Genomic DNA, 21,859 nt, shown 5'->3' with positions numbered 1-21,859 from the left:
CTTAGAAATGTAAATTGAACTGGTTGGATACATATATTGTTAATTCATGTTTAACACCTTATAGGGCAGTTTCAACAATAAGGATCATAAATAATTTTTGGTTCTTACCATTGATATTTCTATTAATATTTTGGCATTTTTGTTAAGAAAGATTCTGAAAAATAGAAAATCATTATAAAATGTATTCTATTAGTAGAGTTTAGGGGTTTAAAAAAACACGAAAAGGGGAAAAGAGTAAGCTTAATGTTATTGGCAGCTAACTTGTAGGTTACTTTAATTAGTTACTATTTTTATAGTCTGAAAGAAGAAAAAGAAGAAACCAAATTAATAACTAACCATAGTTCTCAAAGGAAATTCCTGGACTCTAAAGGATTTAGCCATACATGTAGAATATATATCTATATACACAGATTATATTATGAGATAATAAAACCAAAATAACTTTAAAAACTATGAGCTTTATATTTCAAAGTGCTATACAGATTTTCTTCCCCTTCCTGAAAAGATAAAAGTAGAAACTGCCTTCATATGAGTATAAGTTATATTCAATATGGATTTATATGGAGAAAAAGAGTAATAATTAATGCCACCTTCCCCCAGATAAGAGTATTAAAACTTCTAATACTAAAAATGCATAGTAACTGGCTGATATATCAATAGAAAAGATAAGTGGAACAAATAGATTACCTTAAAATACAACTTAAACATAAAAAACTTAATATATAATGACAAATGTCATCAGTTATAATGTATTATAATCTATGTAAGTAAAAAAATACCATAAACTCCTGGCTGGCATAGCTCAGTGGATTGAGCGTGGGCTGCGAACCAAAGTGTCGCAGGTTCGATTCCCAGTCAGGGCACATGCCTGGGTTGCAGGCCATGACCCCCAGCAACCGCACATTTATGTTTCTCTCTGTCTCTCTCTCTGTATCTCCCTCCCTTCCCTCTCTAAAAATAAATAAATAAAATCTTAAAAAAAAATACCATAAACTAAGAGGTTGCATGAGTTTTCAATAAATGCTGGGGTACTGGGAAATTTGGGGGGAAATCGAGAGAATATATTGAATCACACTAAAAGAAATCCATTCCAGCTAAGTTAAAAAGTTGTACATAAAAAGGAATCAGGGAAAAAAACCCAGAAAGTCTAAGTGAGATTTAAATGACCTAGGGATGCAGAAAGATTTATAAAATAAAAGCAATATGCAGAATTTAAAAACACATGATCATATTGAAATGTTATTAAATACTTAGCTTATCAAATTACTATACTTAAATTCAAAGTTCTACTTTGACTTTTTCTGCTAGGGTACAAAATACATTAAAAATATATATATATACATATTTTTTTTTACTTTCTATCACCTGACTGAATGGATCATTTGACCAGAACTGCTAGGTGGAGATTGGTGTTGTAGCCACTGAAGAGTGGAACACACAAGCTGTAACTGCTAGGAGAGCTAGAAAACAAAGACAATCAGGCTTCCGTGGTGCCCCTGGGTCCCAGGCCTGCGCTGGGGAGGCGGGGCTGAGCGGGGAGAGCCTTTGGCTCCGGGGCTGCTGTAGAAATCTCTGCAAGGAGCACAGCACGTATTGCCGCCTTTGGGGGAACAGGAACCTCCAGCTCCTTCTCGACCCAGGCTTGCATCATAAACAGGACGGGTTGAAAAGTACCTACACAACCCACACAGAAGCTTCCTCCCCACCGCCGCGCAGAGTTCAGGCTGTGGCTTGGCGCCGGGACAGCCAGCCCCCAGGCCCAGAGCGGGGCAGCAGCGAGTTCAGTTTGCAGCTTCATTCCCCCAGCATCTGGGACTCCATCACCTCTGCTTGGCAAGTGTTAAGGCTTAGGAGGATCAAAGAGCCACACACTGCATACATTTCAAAGACATTAAACCTTTTGTCCAGCAGACTCCGGGCAGCTACAGAAGAGTATTTTAAAACCATGACCTCCCCTGGCTATCTATCTCACTCATTTCTTGGTCATCTTTCTGACTCAGAAACAAAGCTAATCATGCCTTCTATATTAATTTCTCTTTTGCTTGCCTCAGGACAGAATACAGGAAGTGAGATTTTGTTTGTCCAACAAGACCAGTACAGAAAGAATAAATATTGCCCCCCAAAGAGGAATGAAAACTATTTTTAAGTACAGTCCATCTATAAAGACGTTAGAGAAAATAAAAAGCAACTATATTTCCTGATAATATTCTACCATTGTAGCATTTCCTAACCATAAAGTTTCTGTTTTAATCTTGTAACCAATGACCTTCAATAATGGCCTAGAATAAATTACTTAATTCTGCTAGTCTAGGACCTCTCCCATTATGTGTTTGAATAACAGCTTCAGGAAGTTGAATGCAGGCAAATGTTCACGCTTTTGCACACTTTTTAAAAGCAGTTCTGTTCTATTCTCAAGTGACACGCAGGTCCCTCCTAATGATTCCATTCTTCCTCCAGCTAATTTCAAGGCTGCAGTCTCGCCATATCCACCTCTCTGAGATTTGTATTCAGCAACACCAACTGTTTGGAAGGAAGACGGAAAGGAACTGGGATTTTAACTTGTAAACACAGACAAATCAATCCATCTCTATGTCTTTAATTTCTTGATCTTTACAGTGAAAGGGTTGGATAATTGGAGGGCTCCTTCCAATTCTAACATCCCAGGCCTTTGTGTTTTATCTCTCAAGGTCAGGTTCATTGTATGTTTAACTGTGACAGTGAATTAGACTAATAAACTGGGCCGGCCGCGCCACTGTGTGAACAGAAGAAGGGAAATGTGCGGAGAACCATTGATACACAGGTCACATAAAACGGCCACAGTTTAAAACTTAGAGACATGGTCATATCCTTTGCTGCCTACCCCTGAGAGAATGACTGTGACGGCAGACTGTCAAGGAGGACGGAGAAATGGCATCAGGAAAGGCCAAGGGGACAGACATTTTGGAGGAAGTGAGACGCAAGATGCCTATAAAAAGCTTGACGTGGTGGGCAGCCTCCCAGGATCAAAACACGACTGCTGATGAAATCGTGGATTACAATTTTTAGTCTCCTTCTCCTCTTTTGTTACATGTTACAAGCTTTCGTTTTTCACTTACTATAAAATATTAGTGCTATGCCATAGACTTCATTGCATAAAGCATTTTCCACATAATATTGTGCTCCTACTATAAAACAGTGGCCTTGGTACCTGAGCCCTCAATGCTCCACTGATATTCATAATATTAAATATTGTGAAGACTTTGCCACAGATGGCTGTCTCTCTCTGTCACACATCTAAATTTTAAGAAAGAGAGAGAATATGAGAAAAGGGAAAAATAAGAATACGGCACAGTAATACACAGAAAGCCGAGAAAACCATCTGATTGTTAAAAGCTATGAGCTTATCTCCTTAGAAAACCAATGAAATATGATATATGTTTCTGAAAAACAGCCTCCAGTGTCAGAGATTAGAAAGGCCTAAATCTGAGGCCGAGACCATTTCTGCTTCCCGTGGAAAGGTGTTTCAAACAAGAGTGTTTACCTTCTCGTAAATGGGTTTCCAGCTCCACACCCAGGCAGTGCAGGAGAAAAGAAAGAGCTTGCCCACGCTCACAAATCCTGCTCTGATAATCCCTATGAGATTACAAATGAGCCAGTGACATGGCACTTGATAACACCAATAAAAACGACACAGTCCACCATTAAACAAGTGCCTACTATGAGCAAGGTATTGTCACACACATCCATCTATATATTATTTCTAATTCTCACAGAAACCCTGCAAAATAAGTCATAGAAAACCCACTTAACAGTTGGGTAAAGGAATATACATTTTTTGCAAGTTACTATAAAACTCACTCTCTCTCTCCCTTTCTCTCTCTCTCTTCCTGCCCCACCCTCTGGGGGGCAGCATAAAATGATAAATAAATGATGCAACCCTAACCGGATTCTCAGAAACGTATAAGGCTTGAGGCAGATCTATTGGAGAAAGCACCTCTCTGCATAGGCAATTCCCTCAATATATTTCTAGACTCGTGAGGAAAAGCAACACATGATAAAAGGCTAGGATGGCCGCCCTGTACCACAGAGGGCTGCACGCCGTTGCACACCTCCTGTAGGTGCATATGATGAACACAGGGAGCAGAGTCCAGGATTCACCGTCACACGCATCGCAGACTAACCCTAAGACGTGCATTATTAACATCTACATTCTTCCCCCCACACGCCACCTTCCGAAGACTCTGTCCTTAAGGCGACCCCCCTGAATTAGATCCCACAGCTTGGATCTAACCCTAGATCTTCAGACCGAATAACTAAGTTCCCAAGCACTGGGGTGCCAGTCTGACTCCCTTCCTCCCATGTGTCCATTCTAACTTCTTCCCATCTCCGACATAACTCAGAAAACTTCAGTCCTCTCTCATCTCCCAGTCCTCCGGAGGTCTAGACATCGGCCACAGTATCCCCTCTGTGTGTCTATGTTATACTTTTTCTTCCTGGGAAGGAGGTCCTGCCTAAGTTTCTATCTCTTGGCCACGCTCCCAAAACAACATCGTCGGCTCTCAGAGCAGGTACTTGTGGGTCATCTGCAAGGACTACAGCTCACACTCGAGCTGAAAGGAAACTCAGAATTTGGTATCCCGCCATGTCTTTTCTGTGGCGGAGAAATCAGAGGCAGAGAGGGGATCACGGCTGTAGCTAAGCTCACAAAACTGAGTATTTCCGGAAGCAGAACCGAAACGGGGTCACTTGTCCAGAACCCTTTTCCCAACACCCGTGGGGGCTCACTGCACCCGGCAGTGCCAGCGGCCTCCCAGGCCGGCTCCTGCCCCGTCCAGCACCGGCCCGGCTCTTCCCCTCCCCCTTAGCCTGCCCTTCCCCGAGAAAACAAACATCCGAAAGCCAGCTCTTGAACACATCCTATCTGAAATACTTCTAAACTGTGACTTCCAGTTTCTATTTGACCTTGACATCTAACTGGGTGTTCCCTTTGTCTGACTAGTACCTGCCCCCTTCCCCAACAGCACAGACCCGTGGTGCGGCGCCTGCTTCCCACACTGGTTCCTGGCCATTCACGAGCCCAAAAGCAGGGCCCGACTGTTCTAGAACCGGGAGCAAACTCAGACCACGGTCTGCTACACGTTGTCAACCAGCATGTCTACAGAGCTGTGGCTAAATGATAGGTAATCCCTTTTATTTATATTGTGAGAATTCCAGTGCCTAACCAAATTCCCTTTTTTCGACACTTTCTCCTACAATGACCTGTCTTCTCATTTAATATAATTTGCTCTTTCCATCGGCATGGAGGATAATAAAGGATAGCGCCTGTTTCATTAGGTACAAGGCAAGTTTATATTTTCTAAGGGAGCGTGTGAACACCATGCTGACTTTCGTCTTTTCTCGAAGCACCGCAGTGCACGCCTGCGGGCTGGGACAGTGCGGTCTGTCTGCCAGGACTCTCTGCCGCACATTTTGTCACCTGGTTTGATTCTAGCAAAGGTTCAACTCTAGCAGGCAATGAACTTCTCAATGACATTTGCTTTTATGAAAACTAAACATATAGCCCTGGCTGATGTGGCTTTAGTGGATTGAGCGCCAGCCTGTAAACCAAAAGGTTGCCAGTTTGATTCCTAGTCGGGGCACATGTCTGGGTTGCAGGCCAGGTCCCCGGGGGGGGGGGGGGGGCCTGGGAGAGGCAACCACACATTGATGTTTCTCTTCCTTCCCTTCTCCCTCCCTTCCTCTCTCTCTAAAAATAAATAATATCTTATAAAATAAACAAACAAACATATAAAAGAAGATAGAAATGTGACTTTTCAGACTACAACTCTCTTTAAACTGTGTATGTGTAACAACAACAACAAAAAAAAATCCACTGAACCCGCCATCAGGTTCAGCTTCCCTGGTCATTGTTTCATAGGCACTAAACACTTGCAACATACCCCCGCCCCCCCACACCCATCCCATTGGCCAATAGCTGAGGTCCAAAACCCGTGTAAAGAAGATAAGGGGCCAACATATCCCCATACCCACACCTTATTGCCATCTCGTCTGCCACGTTTCACAGTCCTTTGCCTTAGCCAGAGCAGTCTCCACATCATTCCCTGGAACCACTGAAGGGTTCCACGGCTTCCTGTACGGCTTCCTGTACACGCTTCCCCTGTCCCAGATGCCTTCACTTCTCCATTCTACACTTCCAAGGTCTACTCTCCCTCCAACTTCCTCCTCTCCAGCACAGTTACTTCCTTAATCAGCCGCGACACCACCCCGCACACCCATGGATCACTTCTGCTTTGCCTCCCGAAGGGACCAACTGGCAAGCTGGAAAGAGCACGAGCTTTGGAGTCAGACAGATGCTCCGTGCATCCCACCGAAGGTGGGTTTTAGTCCGAGTGTTCTCATGGACTAAGTCTTACACGGCCATGAAAGTTATTCATTTCTACAAACTTCAACCTCCTCAACCAAAGAATAGAAATAATACATCATGTTATTAAAAACAACCTGGCATGCTCTCCTGTAATCCATCTAGGACTCAGATTGAAAAATATTGTTTATAGTTTTAATATAGGCTATGCATATTTTTAAATTAAGCAAAAATTCATAAAAACCATTTGGGGGTAAATTAACAACTTGTGTTCTCCTATTTTGTATCAGCTCAGTGGGCTCTTTCTTAGAAATAAAAATAACAGTTTAAATACATGATACCAACCACTCAGATCAAGACCTTGTTGGTCAGAGTTCATAAAGAAGTTTCTTGGTAAGATAGTGAATCGAGAAATAGATAACTGCATCGAAGGTAGAAATAGTCCGTCCATTATATCTGCACCGTCAGCCAACAGTGTGAGGATGACAGCCTGGGTTGTGGGCACATAAATACTTGGTACAGAAGGAAAAAAATCTGCCAAGAATTCATTATGATTATGATGCATGAGCATATTACCACCTGAGAGAGGTTAGAGATAAATAAAAAGCAGTTTTCATCATCTTCTGAACGTTTAACTACCAATAATCAGAAATTCGCTGATGATGCAGAATGACTTTTCAAGCTGATTTATAGGTCCTGTGTGTAGAAAAGGCACCCACGTTCATAAAACAATTATACTAATCCTCTAATTTTTTTCCAAAGCACATGAAATATTCTTATCTTTGAGGACATAAGTTTTGGTTGTAGATAGTGTCTTTACATTACTTGTCAAGTCAGTAACATTTTGAATTTCACATATTTTATCCTCAAAATCTCATGGGAACTATCATATAGGGATTATCACCCTCTATTTAAAAGTAGCAAAAAAGGATTCAGAAGCAATTTAGAGATCTATCCAAGGTCAAACAGCTAGTTAAAAGGAGACAGGATTCGAATTTTGATTTCCTGAACCAGTGCTGTTTTCAAAGACTCAGAAAGTAAATATTTTTACAGTTCATAAAAGTGACAGAAATCCTTCTTTCCTGGAAAGTCTCGACTTCACTGGTTCGCTTTAGATGTTTACATTGGTAATAACACAGTTTTAGCGCTTATCTAGACAAATTCAAGAGTTGCTCATTTTCCTGAGTAGATCAATAAACCTAATCAATGTTTGAATATGACTAGAACAAAACTATCCGATTTTCTCAGTGCATGGCAAGTGAAAATATAATGGGCTGGATGCATCTTGTCCCTGCCTGTAACAAACAACATGGGACATTGTTCTGTTTTTGTGAGAATCTTAAAACAACACTGGATCTCACTGGATGCCACACGGCAAGCCGCAGACCAGAGATTAGGGGTCTAAGAAGTTTTTCTCCAAGCATAAAATGTATTTATGAGTCACCTAGTGGGTACAGTCATTAACTTTTAAATCCAGGCATAGAGAAGACAGCTGATTTGCATAAATGAGAATATGCATAAGGAGAGTTACTGAAAGTATAAACTCAAAAGCAGGAGGCCTACTGATGGCTGACATTACTTCTGATGTAGAAGGTATGTCCATGCACATAAGAGAACTCTGCCTTGGCTTGTGCGGCCCAGTGGATTGAGCATCAGACTGCGAAACAAAGGGTCACTAGTTCGATTCCCAGTCAGGGCACATGCCTGGGTTGCGGTCCCCTGTGGGGGGTACATGAGAGGCAACCACACATTGATGTTTCTCTCCCTCTCTTTCTCCCTCCCTTCCCCTCTCTCTAAAAATAAATGAATAAAATCTTTAAAAAAAAAGAGGATGCTAACACTGTCATCTCCGGTATGCATCACTTGCTCTCTCACTGGTGTTGTGCCCATTACGGTCACGACATCTGGCCCACCCTACTTATGACGCCCAACTCAAAATTTCCCCAAGCCTGAAACAGTCACAGAAACGAGCAGGTTGCTCATCAACACACACAAGTGAAACTACGGGTCTTCTAGTTCAGGGAAGTCATGCTCAGTTTCTCACTTTATTTTGTACGGATTCTAACCATTTGAAGATGTAGAGGAGATCCACGCATGTGGGGAAAAACTACATTAGATAGCATCCAAGGTCCCCTCTAATTCTGAAGTTTTTTGAGTATTTTATGGATAATGCAAGGGTGCAGAAGCACAGGGTAAAATTAAATCAGTCACTCCCATCGCTCCTAAAGCATGACTTCATGCGTCTACAAACTTCAACCTTCTCAACCAAAGAATAGAAATATACTTCAGAATATAAACTTCAATGATATTAAAATTAAAATTTAGAAACAACTAATATGAAAGGACGTAGAACAGTTAGAACTGACCTTCAAATTTTTATCTCAAAATGGGGTTAGAATCCTTAAAATTAAAAAAAAAGAATCTAAATGGCTTTCACAAAACACTTGAAGGATTAATATGTGTCTTCTTTGATTATAGCCTGATAAAGTATTATAATAAAACCCTATAATTTCTGCACCACTTATCTGACACATTAGCCTTACATGAACAAACTGTTTAAGCCAAATGTATTTTTTATGCATATGTGAAGCTGAGAAATGCAAGAATTTTGATCCCAGGGTACATCAACCACATGCTCCATTAGTGAAAATCTTTAGACTGAGCAAAGGCAAGGGTGAGTGGCCAGATGACCTTGTTCCCTGAACGGAGAGTCATCTGTTCTCTGGGACGTGTGGCCAGACGCTGGCCTTTAGCCTGCCTCAGTGGCTCAACAACTGTAATTATACTCCTATTGTGAAACATACTTAAAAATGGATTTGCAGAACTTTTCATATATGTTTCCACAAAAAAAAAAAATGCACCAAATATAGTAAATTTGATTCGGGTAGCAATCAGTCTAACAGCTGAAGAGAGGCACTGTCACATATTAAGGCAATTATAACAATGCCTTATTATCCATAATAAAGAGATGCCCCATTTTGCCAAAGAAGCCTTTGTAAACTTGGGTATAAATTCAATTTAAAAAATCAACTTCATTAGGAGACATCACTTTTAAGAGATTCATTTGGCAATTCATTTACACATTAATTTTACTTAATAGTCTAGATTTTTCTGTATACATTTATGTATAGTGAGGCAACTTTCTGTGACAATTAGTTTGCATGCCCTAAGAACATACATTATTTATTTGTAAAAGAAACTAGGGAGTTTTCTTAAAACGTGTATAGTATTAATTTCTGATAAAAAAAATCACAAAATATTGTGTTGCTGTAATTTGCACATATACAGTTGAGACGTTCTATGCTGTTTTCTAGCAACTGTTGAGTTAGAAAGCTACGAGGCATATGAAGAGGAAGACTTGTCTCTCATTAAAAAGCCGCACCCTTAAAATGCCAAAATGCAAGTTCAAAGACTTCAAACCAGCCTTTGATGGTCTGTCATTCATCATTACTACAGCACATTTGGGCAAGATCTTTAAACTGTTTTTGTTTTGCTGTGTTTTTGATCGGGTTAACAGTTGTCTGTGTCCTATCAGCAATAGGCCTTACAAAAATATAATATTATTCATAAACACCTTGACTCTAGCTTCACATAAGTCAATAAGGGTTGAAAACACACATACTAAGTATTTACGCGACATCTCAACTGAATGAGAATAATGTGACTGTGGACCATTTATGCACCAGTCTGCTCCTACACACTGCCCTCAAGGTCTTCCGGCCCTTTCCCCGACCCAAGTTCCCCTTCTTTCAAATTATCATTGGTGCAAGGTGTGATGACTTTCAGGCATCAATTAATATAAATTGGCAGCAGGCACAGTATTAATTAAACATGACACTCCGATTATTTAAACCTTCTATTAAAGTTGATTATTCAGGGCATGTTGAGAGCCTGCTCTTCAGAAATGACTGATGATATCAAGCTTTACTGACTTCCTCCAGGTCCACTATTTCCAACTCTTAGCACAGAAGGAATAAATGAAGTGAGAAGAACACTGAAACAAGTCTAACAGGCCAACAGACTAATCTCAGACTCCCAAGGTCAGAGTAAAGCAATTCGTTTCTTGGCTCTCATCAACACGAGACATGATTTATCAATCTGAGAGCAGGATTACAAACATTATACATCTCAATGATATGTTCTGTGCGCTGTGTAACTTCTTGAACAATGATAGATTGCAGTCGCCGTAAAAGTAATCTCATAGGCAAAACCTATTAGACTTGCAAACAAAAACATTGAGATATTTAAAAACAAATATACCCATTAGCGATCATTACTACACACATTTCATTCGGGGAAGGAGGAATGACATTTTCAAATTCAGATATTCCTTAGGATTCTATCACCACATGATCCAAGCTTTGGATTTTCATGCTCCACAAAATACTACTCTTACTCAATGTATTCATTTGTGGAGCCAGTCACTATGCTATAGATAATTAGCAAATGCAATATTTTTCTATTATCACAACATTTCGATGATAATTACTGCGCTTTCACATAAAACGTTAAATGCCTCTCAAAGTATTGCTACAACCCTAGATCCAAAACTGCTCTTAGAGAAGAGAACACTAGGACAGATCATGGCAACATTTTTTAACACTATAAATGGAAACACAGAGCAGACATTTTGCCTCAGATTTTAGGATTAGTGCTTGACAAGCTTTTAAGAGTAGGTGAGACTTCACAGAAGAAAGGAGTCACGAACCAGTACATTTTGACTCTATTAATCTCCCAGTTTATCTCTCGCTTGCTATAACATTTACAGAACTCTTTCTTCCATAAGTCATGCTCGCAGTAGAAGTTCAGAAATTACTCCATCGAGCAATGTTAGGTAATTTGAAAGGTTTGCACTGGAATTAAATTATGTATAAAGAGTTGCCAATTGTAATTTCGAAACCTTATTCTACATTCTATGTATTTTATATCACATTTCCACCGATTGAAATTAATGAGCACTTTTTCTATTCAATCACAGCTTTCGGAAGAACCGAGTGCCTGGGGGGAGGAGGATACTGAAGGGTGTTGTGCCCGCAGCTGATGATTCATTTCACCAGCTGCCAGGAGGCTGCACGCTGGCCGCACACCTGAGCACTTGCGCCCGCGACGGACCAGGAAACACATTCATCTTGGCACGTCACAAAGGAGACGAAATTATGATTATTCTCCCTTGTAACGAAAGGTATTTTGGAGCTCCGTCTACCTACAGAATAGTACAAATTACACATCTGGCCTAGGCCCACATAATTTTACCATCTGTTCTCTATGTTCAACCATAAATATTTCCCAAAGCATTCTTTGCATTTAAAAAAATAAGATTTATTTTTAAGAGACCTGCACTGTTTGTCAGCGTTGCAGAGGAATGTTATTTTTAAAATTAACACATTGAATAAATTGCTCAAAATCCTGAATTTCTTTGGTTGATAAATACATTGGCACAAATTTAATCATTAGCTTCCGCCAAGGGGATTTTGTGGATTTTCTCATTATTCTGATTTTGAGAAAATAAATGTGTTGGGTAAGTTTTGCACAAAATCTCCCATGCAAAAACTAACTATCTAAATATCTAGTATGAAAAAAGAAAGGTATTAGATGTGCCTTTCTCCAACTTAAGTTTTAACCGTTACTCATTATCTTGACCTAAAATACAGAGATTCTTATTTAATCTCTCCTGAGAAGTGCCTTAGTTTAAGGCCTTAAAATGTAATATCAAATGAAAAGTATTCTAGAAATATTTAATGAAGTTTACAGAATCATGATTTCCAGAAAATGAAAATATTTCACCCAACATAACCAGTGATAATAATAATCTGAGCCTACATCAGTTTTGATACTTTTAAATTATTATAAAGCTCTTATAGCTTATGTTTCTCCTTTAAAATATAAGCTTATTTTCTCTATATATAAAAATTTAATGAAATCTGTACACGAAAATAGGAGAGATCATAAAATGCATATTCAGTGTTAGCACTGAAGGTTTAGAAGCTTCAACATGGGCTGAAATAATTTTCCGTATCCCTTTCAAAAACACTGAAGAAAGAATTGCTTAGGAATTGAAGTATAGAAAACACTCTTATATCAGTAACATTTACCTTGTTCCTAAAATAAGGATATAATAGTAGTAATGATGAGCAGAGAATAAAAACTGGCAGACACCTATCTAAGTACTTTATATGTATTAACTCATTTCCTCAACTCAGTGAGGCAGGTGCTATTATTATTCTCACATTTTTGAGATGAGAGAAAATTCTTTGCAATAAAAAAACTGAATTCATACAGCATTGTTCTTTGGTATTTGTATATATCGAAACATTGAGATTATCAATGTGTGAAACTAAGGCTCTGTTAAGTCCATGTTAAATTGTATATATAATTCTAAAAAATAGATTGCCTAAAATATAACTGTATTCTTTTATGCCTCCAGGTTATACAGTTTATTATTGAATGTAGACTATACAATAAAGTTACTGATATCTAATTCATGATAAAATCAAATAAATGTTATCCACCGAAGAGAATGACAATGATAATTATAAAGTTGACTAGCTCACACTCAATTTCTCCGTTAAATCTCTTTTTTCAACTCTATAAGCTTACATTTATTCCTCACAAACATTTCAGAGTAAATATGGCTACTTACCTTTCAGGATTTTCTACTTCTTCAGTAACAAAGTTGAGATAAAACCTAAAAAGATATAAATAAGTTACAAGCCATTAATACATTTTATGATCACATTTCAAAGTTTCAAATTTTAAATATTTAAAATCAACCTGAGAATTATGAAGACTTTATAAACACTCAGAGTAAGATGAAAATGTTCCACAACCAAATGCTCCCACAAATCATTTTCCTATTAAACCATATTATCAGAGTTACTTTTTAATTTTACATTTTTATGGAACTACAACAAACTAACAGTGAACGCACACATCTCAATGTCTGATGAAGAATTTTTACACATTTACACACCTACGTAACCAACAGCAAGACCAAGAGACAGAACACTCCTGTCCCCGGAGACGGCCCCCCCCAGCCCTCCTCACGGCCCGTGTCCCCCTGTCTCCTGCAAAGGCCACCACCCTCGTTCATCGCCATGGGTTAAATGCTTCATTACAATAGACTGATATTGCCTGTGTAACTATTACATAATGTTCACTCTTTTGTGTCTGTTTTTTTTTGCTGGACTTTGTGTTTGTGAGTTTCATCCATGTGGTGCATTATTTCCCACTGTTGCTTTTCAACCCGTGAATGTATCACTGTACCGTCCACTGTTGAGGCACATTCGGATTCCTTTTCATTCATAGCGACTATGAATGTAGGTACTGTAAATACGCTTCTACCTGTTCTTCTGGGGACCATACACTCATTTCCCTTGGTCATATGCTCAGAGTATGATCTCTGGGTCATGGGGTAGGTGAGGTCAACCACCAACTCTCTGCTACCACGTTTTGCACCCCCCACCCCAGGAAAAGATGAGACTATCATGTGTCAGTCACCAAGAAAACAGAAGTGGCGAATGCACAGTCTCTGTCCTCAGGGAGGACATCCATGGTTTACAAAAGGGTCCATAAGACAACGTGACACGCCCAGGAGACAATGCCGCAGCACACGTGGGGCACCACGGGAGACGGGCGAGGTCTCCCCCAGAGAGGCAGGTGGGGGAGGGGGGTGTTCTAGAGGAGGCATTGGCCGAGCCCTCAAAGCTGCTTAACATTCACCCTGGCGAAGGGGTGTCCGCACTTCCCAGACCGGGCAGAGCACGTGAGCATGGGGTGTAGCCAGGCACATGCGCAGGGCTGTGAGTAACGCCTGAGCACTCTGCAGCGCGGCCCAGCGAGTGACAACAGAATGTCAGTCCGCAAGGCCTTTGCCTCCTGAGAGTCCAGATTTCGGTGGTGGTGACAAATCCATCAACTCTTGTAAGGCAATAGAAGTGTGACAATAGCATCACTCAGTTTTAGGGAACCAGCTTTCTAGATACAAACCGAGGGCACGTAGGAACAGAAAATGGGATGAAAGATAAAAATCTCAGTTCGTACTTCTCCCTTTCAATTCGCTATTTTCCAGCATGCGCCCCAGCAAGCAACCTCACGTCACAAGGCTCTGAGGTTGCTGCCTTTCTTCCTTGTACATGTAGGCAGCTAATTTTAGGCACACTGTGAGTCATCACACCATTAGCTGATAACTGAGAGGAGAACTCGCTGCATATCGTCCAAGTCCTGAACACTTTTCTGGGTCTGTTACACGACAACAAGCATTCTGGGCGCACAATATTACACTTTCAAGCTCTGCAGACACTCACCCCACAGTTACGGGCCTAGAGGAATGCGGGGTCCTTTTCTTCCCTTTGTGACCCACTTTTCCTCTTCCAGAATGTGTGCTGCACCTTTGACCTCTTTCTCCAACCCAGAGGGACGGCTGGAGAGCCTTCAGAGCACGGCAGCCCTCTCTCAGGGTTCGGGGGAAAAAGGACTGACGTGGCCGCCGTACTCCAGTGTGCATGCTCAGATCCCTGGAGCGTGAGGACAGGAAAACTAAGGACTCACCACGGGGAAGCCTGGACGTGTAAAGACCAAGGCCCTTTGCCTTCTTTATTTCGTAGGCTTGGGAAATTCCCACAAAATAAAAAAAATAAATGACATTTTCGATATACTCTTCTGTTCTCTTAGTGTTCCGTAGGAGGTAAAATACCAATTACACAGGCTCACAAATGGGTCTGTAGGTCCAAATTCTCCACAATCTAAAACCAGACGGCTGGAATGTTAGCCCATCAGCCTTGAATACACTTAAGCTTTCTTGTGGCTTAAAACAGCGATGAGAAAACCCGTCATATTCCATCCCTATTAAAAAACTCATCCGAATTAACGAGTAGGCAGTTGATGTTCGTGGTCATTCCAGAAAGACAACAGGCCCAAAATGGAGTGGCTCATGCTAAGCCTCATGTCCCCAAACCGAGACTTAATTATGGTGTCGGCTCTCCCAGAAATGGAACCTGAAACCACTCAGTCAGGAGTCACCTGACAAGAACTAGTTGGGTCACCCGCCTGACGGACAGAAACGTAACCCAGCCACCACGAACCTGCTCCTTTACCCGGTCCAATAGCCTCCTGCTTCCACTTCCTTCAGCCCAGGAAAGTCTTCCATCCCACACCCCTCCTCGGAGCTCCGCCCTGTCTACGGGATGGGATGCTGCCCACCTGCAATTGACGTCTTGCTCACATAAACTCTTAAAATGGTTACTTTTATCCATTTATCTTCTAACACGGTGAAAGTGTCAAATATTCTAAAGATGTGTTTTAAGGAGAAATGTAAGTAGCTGGAAAAAAACAGTAGTGATAACATTGATTTTAAAAATTAGCAGCTAAAAATATTTTTTTTCAGGTAGGGGGTAGTGTGTTTTTTTTTTCAGATATTTTCTCATGACCAGAGTGTAGGTTTCTAAAAACTGAGGTTGTAGTTATGCCAGGAAGGTGAGCAGCAATCAATCCTTATACCCAGAATATGCACTCGGAGGGACTGGATGTGTTTGTTATCAGCCCGAGGCAATGGGAAGAACCCAAAGAAAATACAAAAAACAAAACAAAACAAAACAAAAGAACAAACAAAAAAGGCACACAACCTAAAAAAATAGTTCCAGGCTTCTCATGTCAAAAGTAAGCAGTTCCTTCTTAACACTTGCTTTAGAAGCATATTTTCCAAAAATGTTAAGCACAAAAGGACATATTTATGAAAAAAAGAACACAATTCAAATATTTGCCGTAGCCCCAGAGAACAGAGAGAAGGAAAAGGCTCGGGGCAGGTGGGGGCGAGGAGGAGAAAGCTTCTTATTCTGTTCCAAACATTCGCATCTCGTGGGAAATACACCTTTATGCTCCGCTCGCCTCCAGCAATGAATCCAGAGCATCCTCTGTGCTTCGCGGCTCCTCAAGGCCCCCAGAGAACGTTCACAAGACCTACTGTTCAGCTTTTCCACGATTGTATATACAAGGCGCTGACGGTGCATCCCAGTACCCAACTGTGTGAATTATTTTAAACAGAAGCTTATTCTTTAGATTAGATTTGACACAACAGTACAAAATAATCCCAGCAGGTGCCTTAGAAAGACCAAATCCACTGAGGATGGAATTTAAAAGGAGGAAAAAAGACACTGAAAGCCTATTTTCTATCACACAGTTTAGGAAAAAAAAATTCCCACCTACCAATATTTTGCTTTGGCTCAGGTATGGGGCTAAAATTGGTGGAGCTCCCTTGGGTCTCAAAGGGAACAGGCAGATATATTTCTCTGCATACAGACACTGGCAAGAATATAAAACTTGTTCTGACCCTACTCTGTGACCTGGTGGGTTAATGATTCCTTTCCCCCTAATCGTGTTTCTGGGAAGGGGTTTTTATCATTCTGAAAAGGTTCTGCACTCCTCACAGCCAAAATCTCACTGTGTTCACATCCAGCGTTTGGCAGAGCCTTGCTCCTATGCGACCCTGAGGGAGGGTATGGGGGTAGGGGGGCGGGGGGAGGCGGGGGCTGAGCAAGCCCTCCAGGACAGCCAGGGTCTCGCGGCTTTGCCTGGCACCCCCGGTGGTTCAGTTCCATGGCAGTGGCCACTCTGGCCTGTGTCTACACCTGCCTGCTTTCCTCTTCATCAAGCACTGCGGCAGCAGAGGGAGCGCAGGCTCATTGACGCTGCCCCCTTTCTAGTTCCACAGCCCAGGCTCGTGCATCTATCATGAAGGTCAGAGAGAGGTCAGAGAGGCAGGACCCCACTTGGAAAGGGACTGAGGCCCTCTCTCCCTGGGAGCTCTTTCAGCCTCCCTCTTGTTCCATTTCCACCCAGATCGGACTTTTCCTCGGGAACTCCAAGCCCACAGACCATCTCTTCCAAACACAGCTTCATTTTTCTAAGACCGATGGCCACGGATTAACAACCAGGCCACTCCTACCTACCACCAAGTGGCGCGCAGGTAGCACAACCACTTGGTATCAAAGCATAGTTACCCGACTGTCTCCTACATACGCCGCTTGGGTTGGCTAACACTTCACTCAGAACCCTGGCCTTGATTTCCAGGATTGTGATTGAGCCCTAAGAATATAAGAAAACCAACAGTTTCCTGTTCTTTAAAATAGGGAGTCAACATGAGGATTCTATGGGTAGATGTGTAAATACATGTTCATATAAACCCCATTTGCCCTATAAAGAGCATTGAGATAAATTTGGGGGCCCAACATGGAGCTACTCAGTTCCCCCAAACCAAGACAGCTCTGGGTTCTATATTATTTCCTTGTTGCCTGTTCCTTTTCTATTTCTTCTCTTCCTCGTTCCTTATCCTTTCTTTAATACAAGCTTCCTGCCTTCCGCCCCGGGGTGCAGTGCCGTGGCCCGTGAGGACTGCCCACTTCATGACGTGTTAACTCGAGGTCGTCTGCCTCGCCTACATTCTCTTTGTAAATCAGTTTAACAAGAGTAACATTTTGGGTTCAGTATCAATAAAACTAAGTAGTAAGGTAATAAGATAATTGGGAATGAAAAGAGTCTTTCTCCATAAAGAAATCTACCAGCCCGCAAAAGGCTGCAGAAGTGGAGATTTGCTCCACAGAAAGCAGGCGACCTGAATACCCAGTAGCTGGCACTGCGGGGAGAGAGGCAGGAGGACACTTTAATATTCCATGGGAACAGAGGCATGGTACTCCAAAGCACAAGAAACTTCATTCAGTAGAATTAATCAAGTCTCCCTGGTGACAATCTCCACATCCCACATTCCTGGTTGAATACTGCCCCGCTCCCAGCCCTTGGCTCTGGCTGAAAGCTTCTGCCACTCACCCCGCCCCCCTTCGCTCCAGCGTCTCCCGGTGACCTTCCCCGCAGCTCGGCGGGTGCCCCAGGGCTCCCGAGTTCCAATCCAGGCGGAACGGTCGCAGTGGTTGATTCTGCCGCTCACCCTGTGATCACAGCTCCGTTCTCTTCTCTGCCCAGCAGCACATTGTGCTTTGGGCAAAAATTTTAAAAGGCTTCAAAATACTGAGGGATTTGAGACTGATGTTTACACACAATGGCTGGGAAATAATCTGGTATGTACAAATATTTTATGTTAGACTCCTCAGAGCTATAATTTTCTAACAAACTTCAGTAATTTTGATGTTTAAATAATACTTTCATACCTAGCAGGCTTTCCAGCTGAAGTCACTTCAACTAAATCGTAACTAGATCAGTGGTTTTCAACCAGTGCGCCCCAAGAATTGTTAAAACATGCACTACCTGCCTAAGTAGTCACAGGCACTAACCTCTATTTCCCTTTGATTGTCAAGTAAAATACGACAGCAGCCAGCACAATAGTTATCCAGTGGGAACAAACTGAAATTATATCTGTTTTTTGTCAGATTGGCAAAAAATATGTATTTTGCTGTGCCACAGATTTTTGGTAATTAGTTTATGTGTGTCTCGAGATGAAAAAGATTGAAAATCCCTGCACTAGATCAATAAAATTCAATTCGGGAAATCCCACTCTTCCCACAATTACTGTTAGTTAAATTTCCGAACAAAGCAAGGCATAAATACAAAGTTCTCATGCTCCAACCAGAATGGCATCACAGCTGGACACTCCTCAAAGGCAATGGATCCCCAAGGTGTCGAGATTTTAATGAACTTTGCCGTGTCTATTTTGTTTTCCAACATTGAGTACATGTTAAGGAATATGTAAGGTCCTTTAAAATGTCACAGATTATCTAGTACAACTGATTTCATTATCTTGGTTTCTCCTTGCCTGCCCTTACAGCACCTTTTTACCTCCTGGGAACATCTCACTTATTTCCATGCCTGAGTTCCTTCTTCTCGGGGAAAGGTGGAGAACAATCGATCCCTATCGGTAAACACCCTTGAAGCTTCAGCCAAAAGGCCTTTGACAAGCGAAGGAGCAGTCTTTAATATCTCAGAGCACTATTACGTCCTTACCGATCCACACTTGGAAGTGATTTTTACTGCTTCTTAAGACCCAACATTTGTTTTTTTATAGCATTAGGCTAAATCCAGTGCTCGCCTTGACCGGAAACCTCAGTCACGTTTGCGTTGTTACCTGCACAGGACCCGGCCAGGTAGGGGGGCTACACCATCTTTCTCACTTGGACTAAAGGAAATTGCACTGGGCTACGACTCTTCGCGCTTGCCCAGCACTTTGCTGGCAATAAATGAAAGTACTCAGAGCTAATGGACTGGACTAAGAGATATCAACTTACCAGCCAGCATAGGCATACATTCCATAATAAAAAGCCAGTGGCAGGCCCATAATACTGGCATCTCTTCCTGAAAAGGCGTCTTTAAAGTGTTGTGTTTGGCCTGCAATGAGAAGACAAAAGATTTGGAGAGTTTTCAAAGAACTGGCTATTATTCATTCTTCAACCACAAGCACAAGGAAGGGGCAAGATGGGGTGGGAGGGGTGGATACAAGCTACTGCTTCAGGTCTAGATTTCTTACCCTCTGCCCATGGCCATTGTTACCTTTTAATACTTGGCCCGCTCTAGAGATGGAATCCTGAAAGTATATCGATCCCCCCTCACACTACTTCACACTTCTCCTTTAATCAAATTATAGCAAAGAGGAAAATGGCATTTTTTTAACCCCCCCCCCTTTGAGTGTGCCTCTATTCTTGACAGAGCTCAACCACAATGAAGACCAAGGATCTTTGGTGACCCTGCTTTAATAGACGTATGAGAGAATCCTCTCCAATGAAGATGACACGGGAGAATGCTTGGCAAGAAGTATCCATGCGTCCGTGCTCAAGGAGGAGATGGCGAGACAGCCCAGAATCGCCTTCTCACATCATATAACCTTCTGCTTTTCCTCTGTAGTTCATTAGACACCGACAGGAGGGGTTGGAAAACCTTGTACCTAAATCTGCTCCACCCCACCCCACCCCCAGCTTCTCTGGTAAAGGAGTTTTACTGGAGTGCAGCCGGGCCCACTAGTTTGGGTCTTATGATTGACACTGTCAGTCTACAGCTGGTGTCGCTCTAAAACAGTGAGGTACGTTAGTTGTGGCAGAGACCAAAGGCCCTGTACAGTGAAAGTCTGTCTATGCTGTTCTGGAGAATGGCTTGGGCCCCTTCCAGAAACACAGAAAAGGAAATATACTGAACTCTAAAACAGATACATTGTAAACACATTTTGCATTGACATGTGCCTTGAACACTCTCGACGATCACATTTTTCTCTACTTTATGAAACATGATGGGCCCCTTTCTTGTGTATCTCTTGGATAATTACCAGAAAACAAAAATTCAGATTTAGTCAGCCAGTATTCGAAACTAAGCATATAAAAGTTTCTTTCCCGAAGAGAGCGGCCAATGGGACTACCCACATGGGAACCGCACCATTGCTTCAACGTCGGTCTTTGCGCGAGGAAATTACAGGCGGCGGCGGCTGCTTGAGACCTTCTCCCTTCACTCAAACCTCAGCTGCCACCTCGGTTGCCCAGCAACAACATACACGTCAATATAACGTATGTGAGTTTGGAGACCAAACGTAGCGGATATTGAGTTATACCCTAAACGATTTTTCCCTGGAAGCATCTGAATTCCCTCATGTAGCTCAATTTTTAAAGTTATACAGTGAATTCAGAAATGGCTGTATCACTAAAACATCTCTGTGTCCTCATAAAAAGAAACTAAAAATGCTGGAACTCAGAGAAAGACATCTGGTGTATGGTTTATGGTGATCTGGGCTCTACTTGACCTAAAGAGGCGATATTCCTAGTTGTGCAGTACTGAATAATCAATCAGAGAAACCAAACTTTATAAAGATCAGGTCCCAAAGCAAATATCCTGGAAAGTGCCATTTTGAGATGATTACAAAAGAGAGGCATTTCCGAATGTGAGGGATATTTCAGCTGCGTAACAGAGGTCATGGGAAGATGGTCGTGGCATTCAGAGGAAAGTTTCACAAATCCTCATAAATAAACACAGAGCGCAGAACTATTTTTAGGATCTGAGATCTGATTAGAGTAGACATACATGCACCATCTATATCAGCAAAAATGTTTTTCTTCCTTGAGTTTCAAATTAATATGAGAACTATGTGACTGAGTTAGAGATCAAGAAAATCACTGCTCTGGAGTAACAGAGTAAAGATTCCTGCTAAGAACGCTCTCCAGAATGTTAACACTAACTTTAAATGGGGTTAACACTAACTTTAAAGGCGTTTCTCAGATTGGATACATGCGGAAGCCTGGTCCCATTAAGCATCGACATCATAAGGTTTAATTAAAGCATCATTCTAGTGCAAGGTGCAGAAAAAGATCCAGAAGACGTGCCGTGACTTCCGCTCTCAAGGAGCTTGCCATACAGTAACACCTGGGCAGCTTCCTCTCACTCCCCACCCATATGCAAGTTAGTGGTCAAAAACAGACTCCCGGCTCACCGTCCACCAAAGAGATAAAGGAAGAAAATCACCTTAGTTGTCAAGGGTGATGTATCATCGTTTGGAACCTAAGCAAGGACTCAAGGAGGGTCACTGACCCAGACGGAGTTTCT

The 21,859-nt window shown here is 41.8% G+C and overlaps 1 protein-coding gene across 3 annotated transcripts in view; it reads right to left on the bottom strand.

The window, feature by feature from the left end:
- The window catches only part of SLC7A11 (solute carrier family 7 member 11), a 218,836-nt gene that overhangs the window by 177,059 nt on the left and 19,918 nt on the right, over positions 1 to 21,859 (bottom strand). For all 3 annotated transcript variants that reach the window (XM_045831524.1, XM_045831525.1, XM_045831526.1), the window contains 2 exons: positions 19,567 to 19,666; positions 12,981 to 13,025 (listed from right to left, as the gene is read on the bottom strand). In XM_045831524.1, coding sequence (XP_045687480.1) covers positions 12,981 to 13,025; positions 19,567 to 19,666 — 145 coding nt within the window. The remainder of the gene's footprint in view (positions 1 to 12,980; positions 13,026 to 19,566; positions 19,667 to 21,859) is intronic.

This window comes from Phyllostomus hastatus, unplaced genomic scaffold, assembly GCF_019186645.2.
Source record: "Phyllostomus hastatus isolate PE091 unplaced genomic scaffold, TTU_PhHast_1.1 phas_contig_159, whole genome shotgun sequence".
NCBI lineage: Eukaryota > Metazoa > Chordata > Mammalia > Chiroptera > Phyllostomidae > Phyllostomus > Phyllostomus hastatus.
This window is presented reverse-complemented; position numbering and strand designations above follow the sequence as displayed.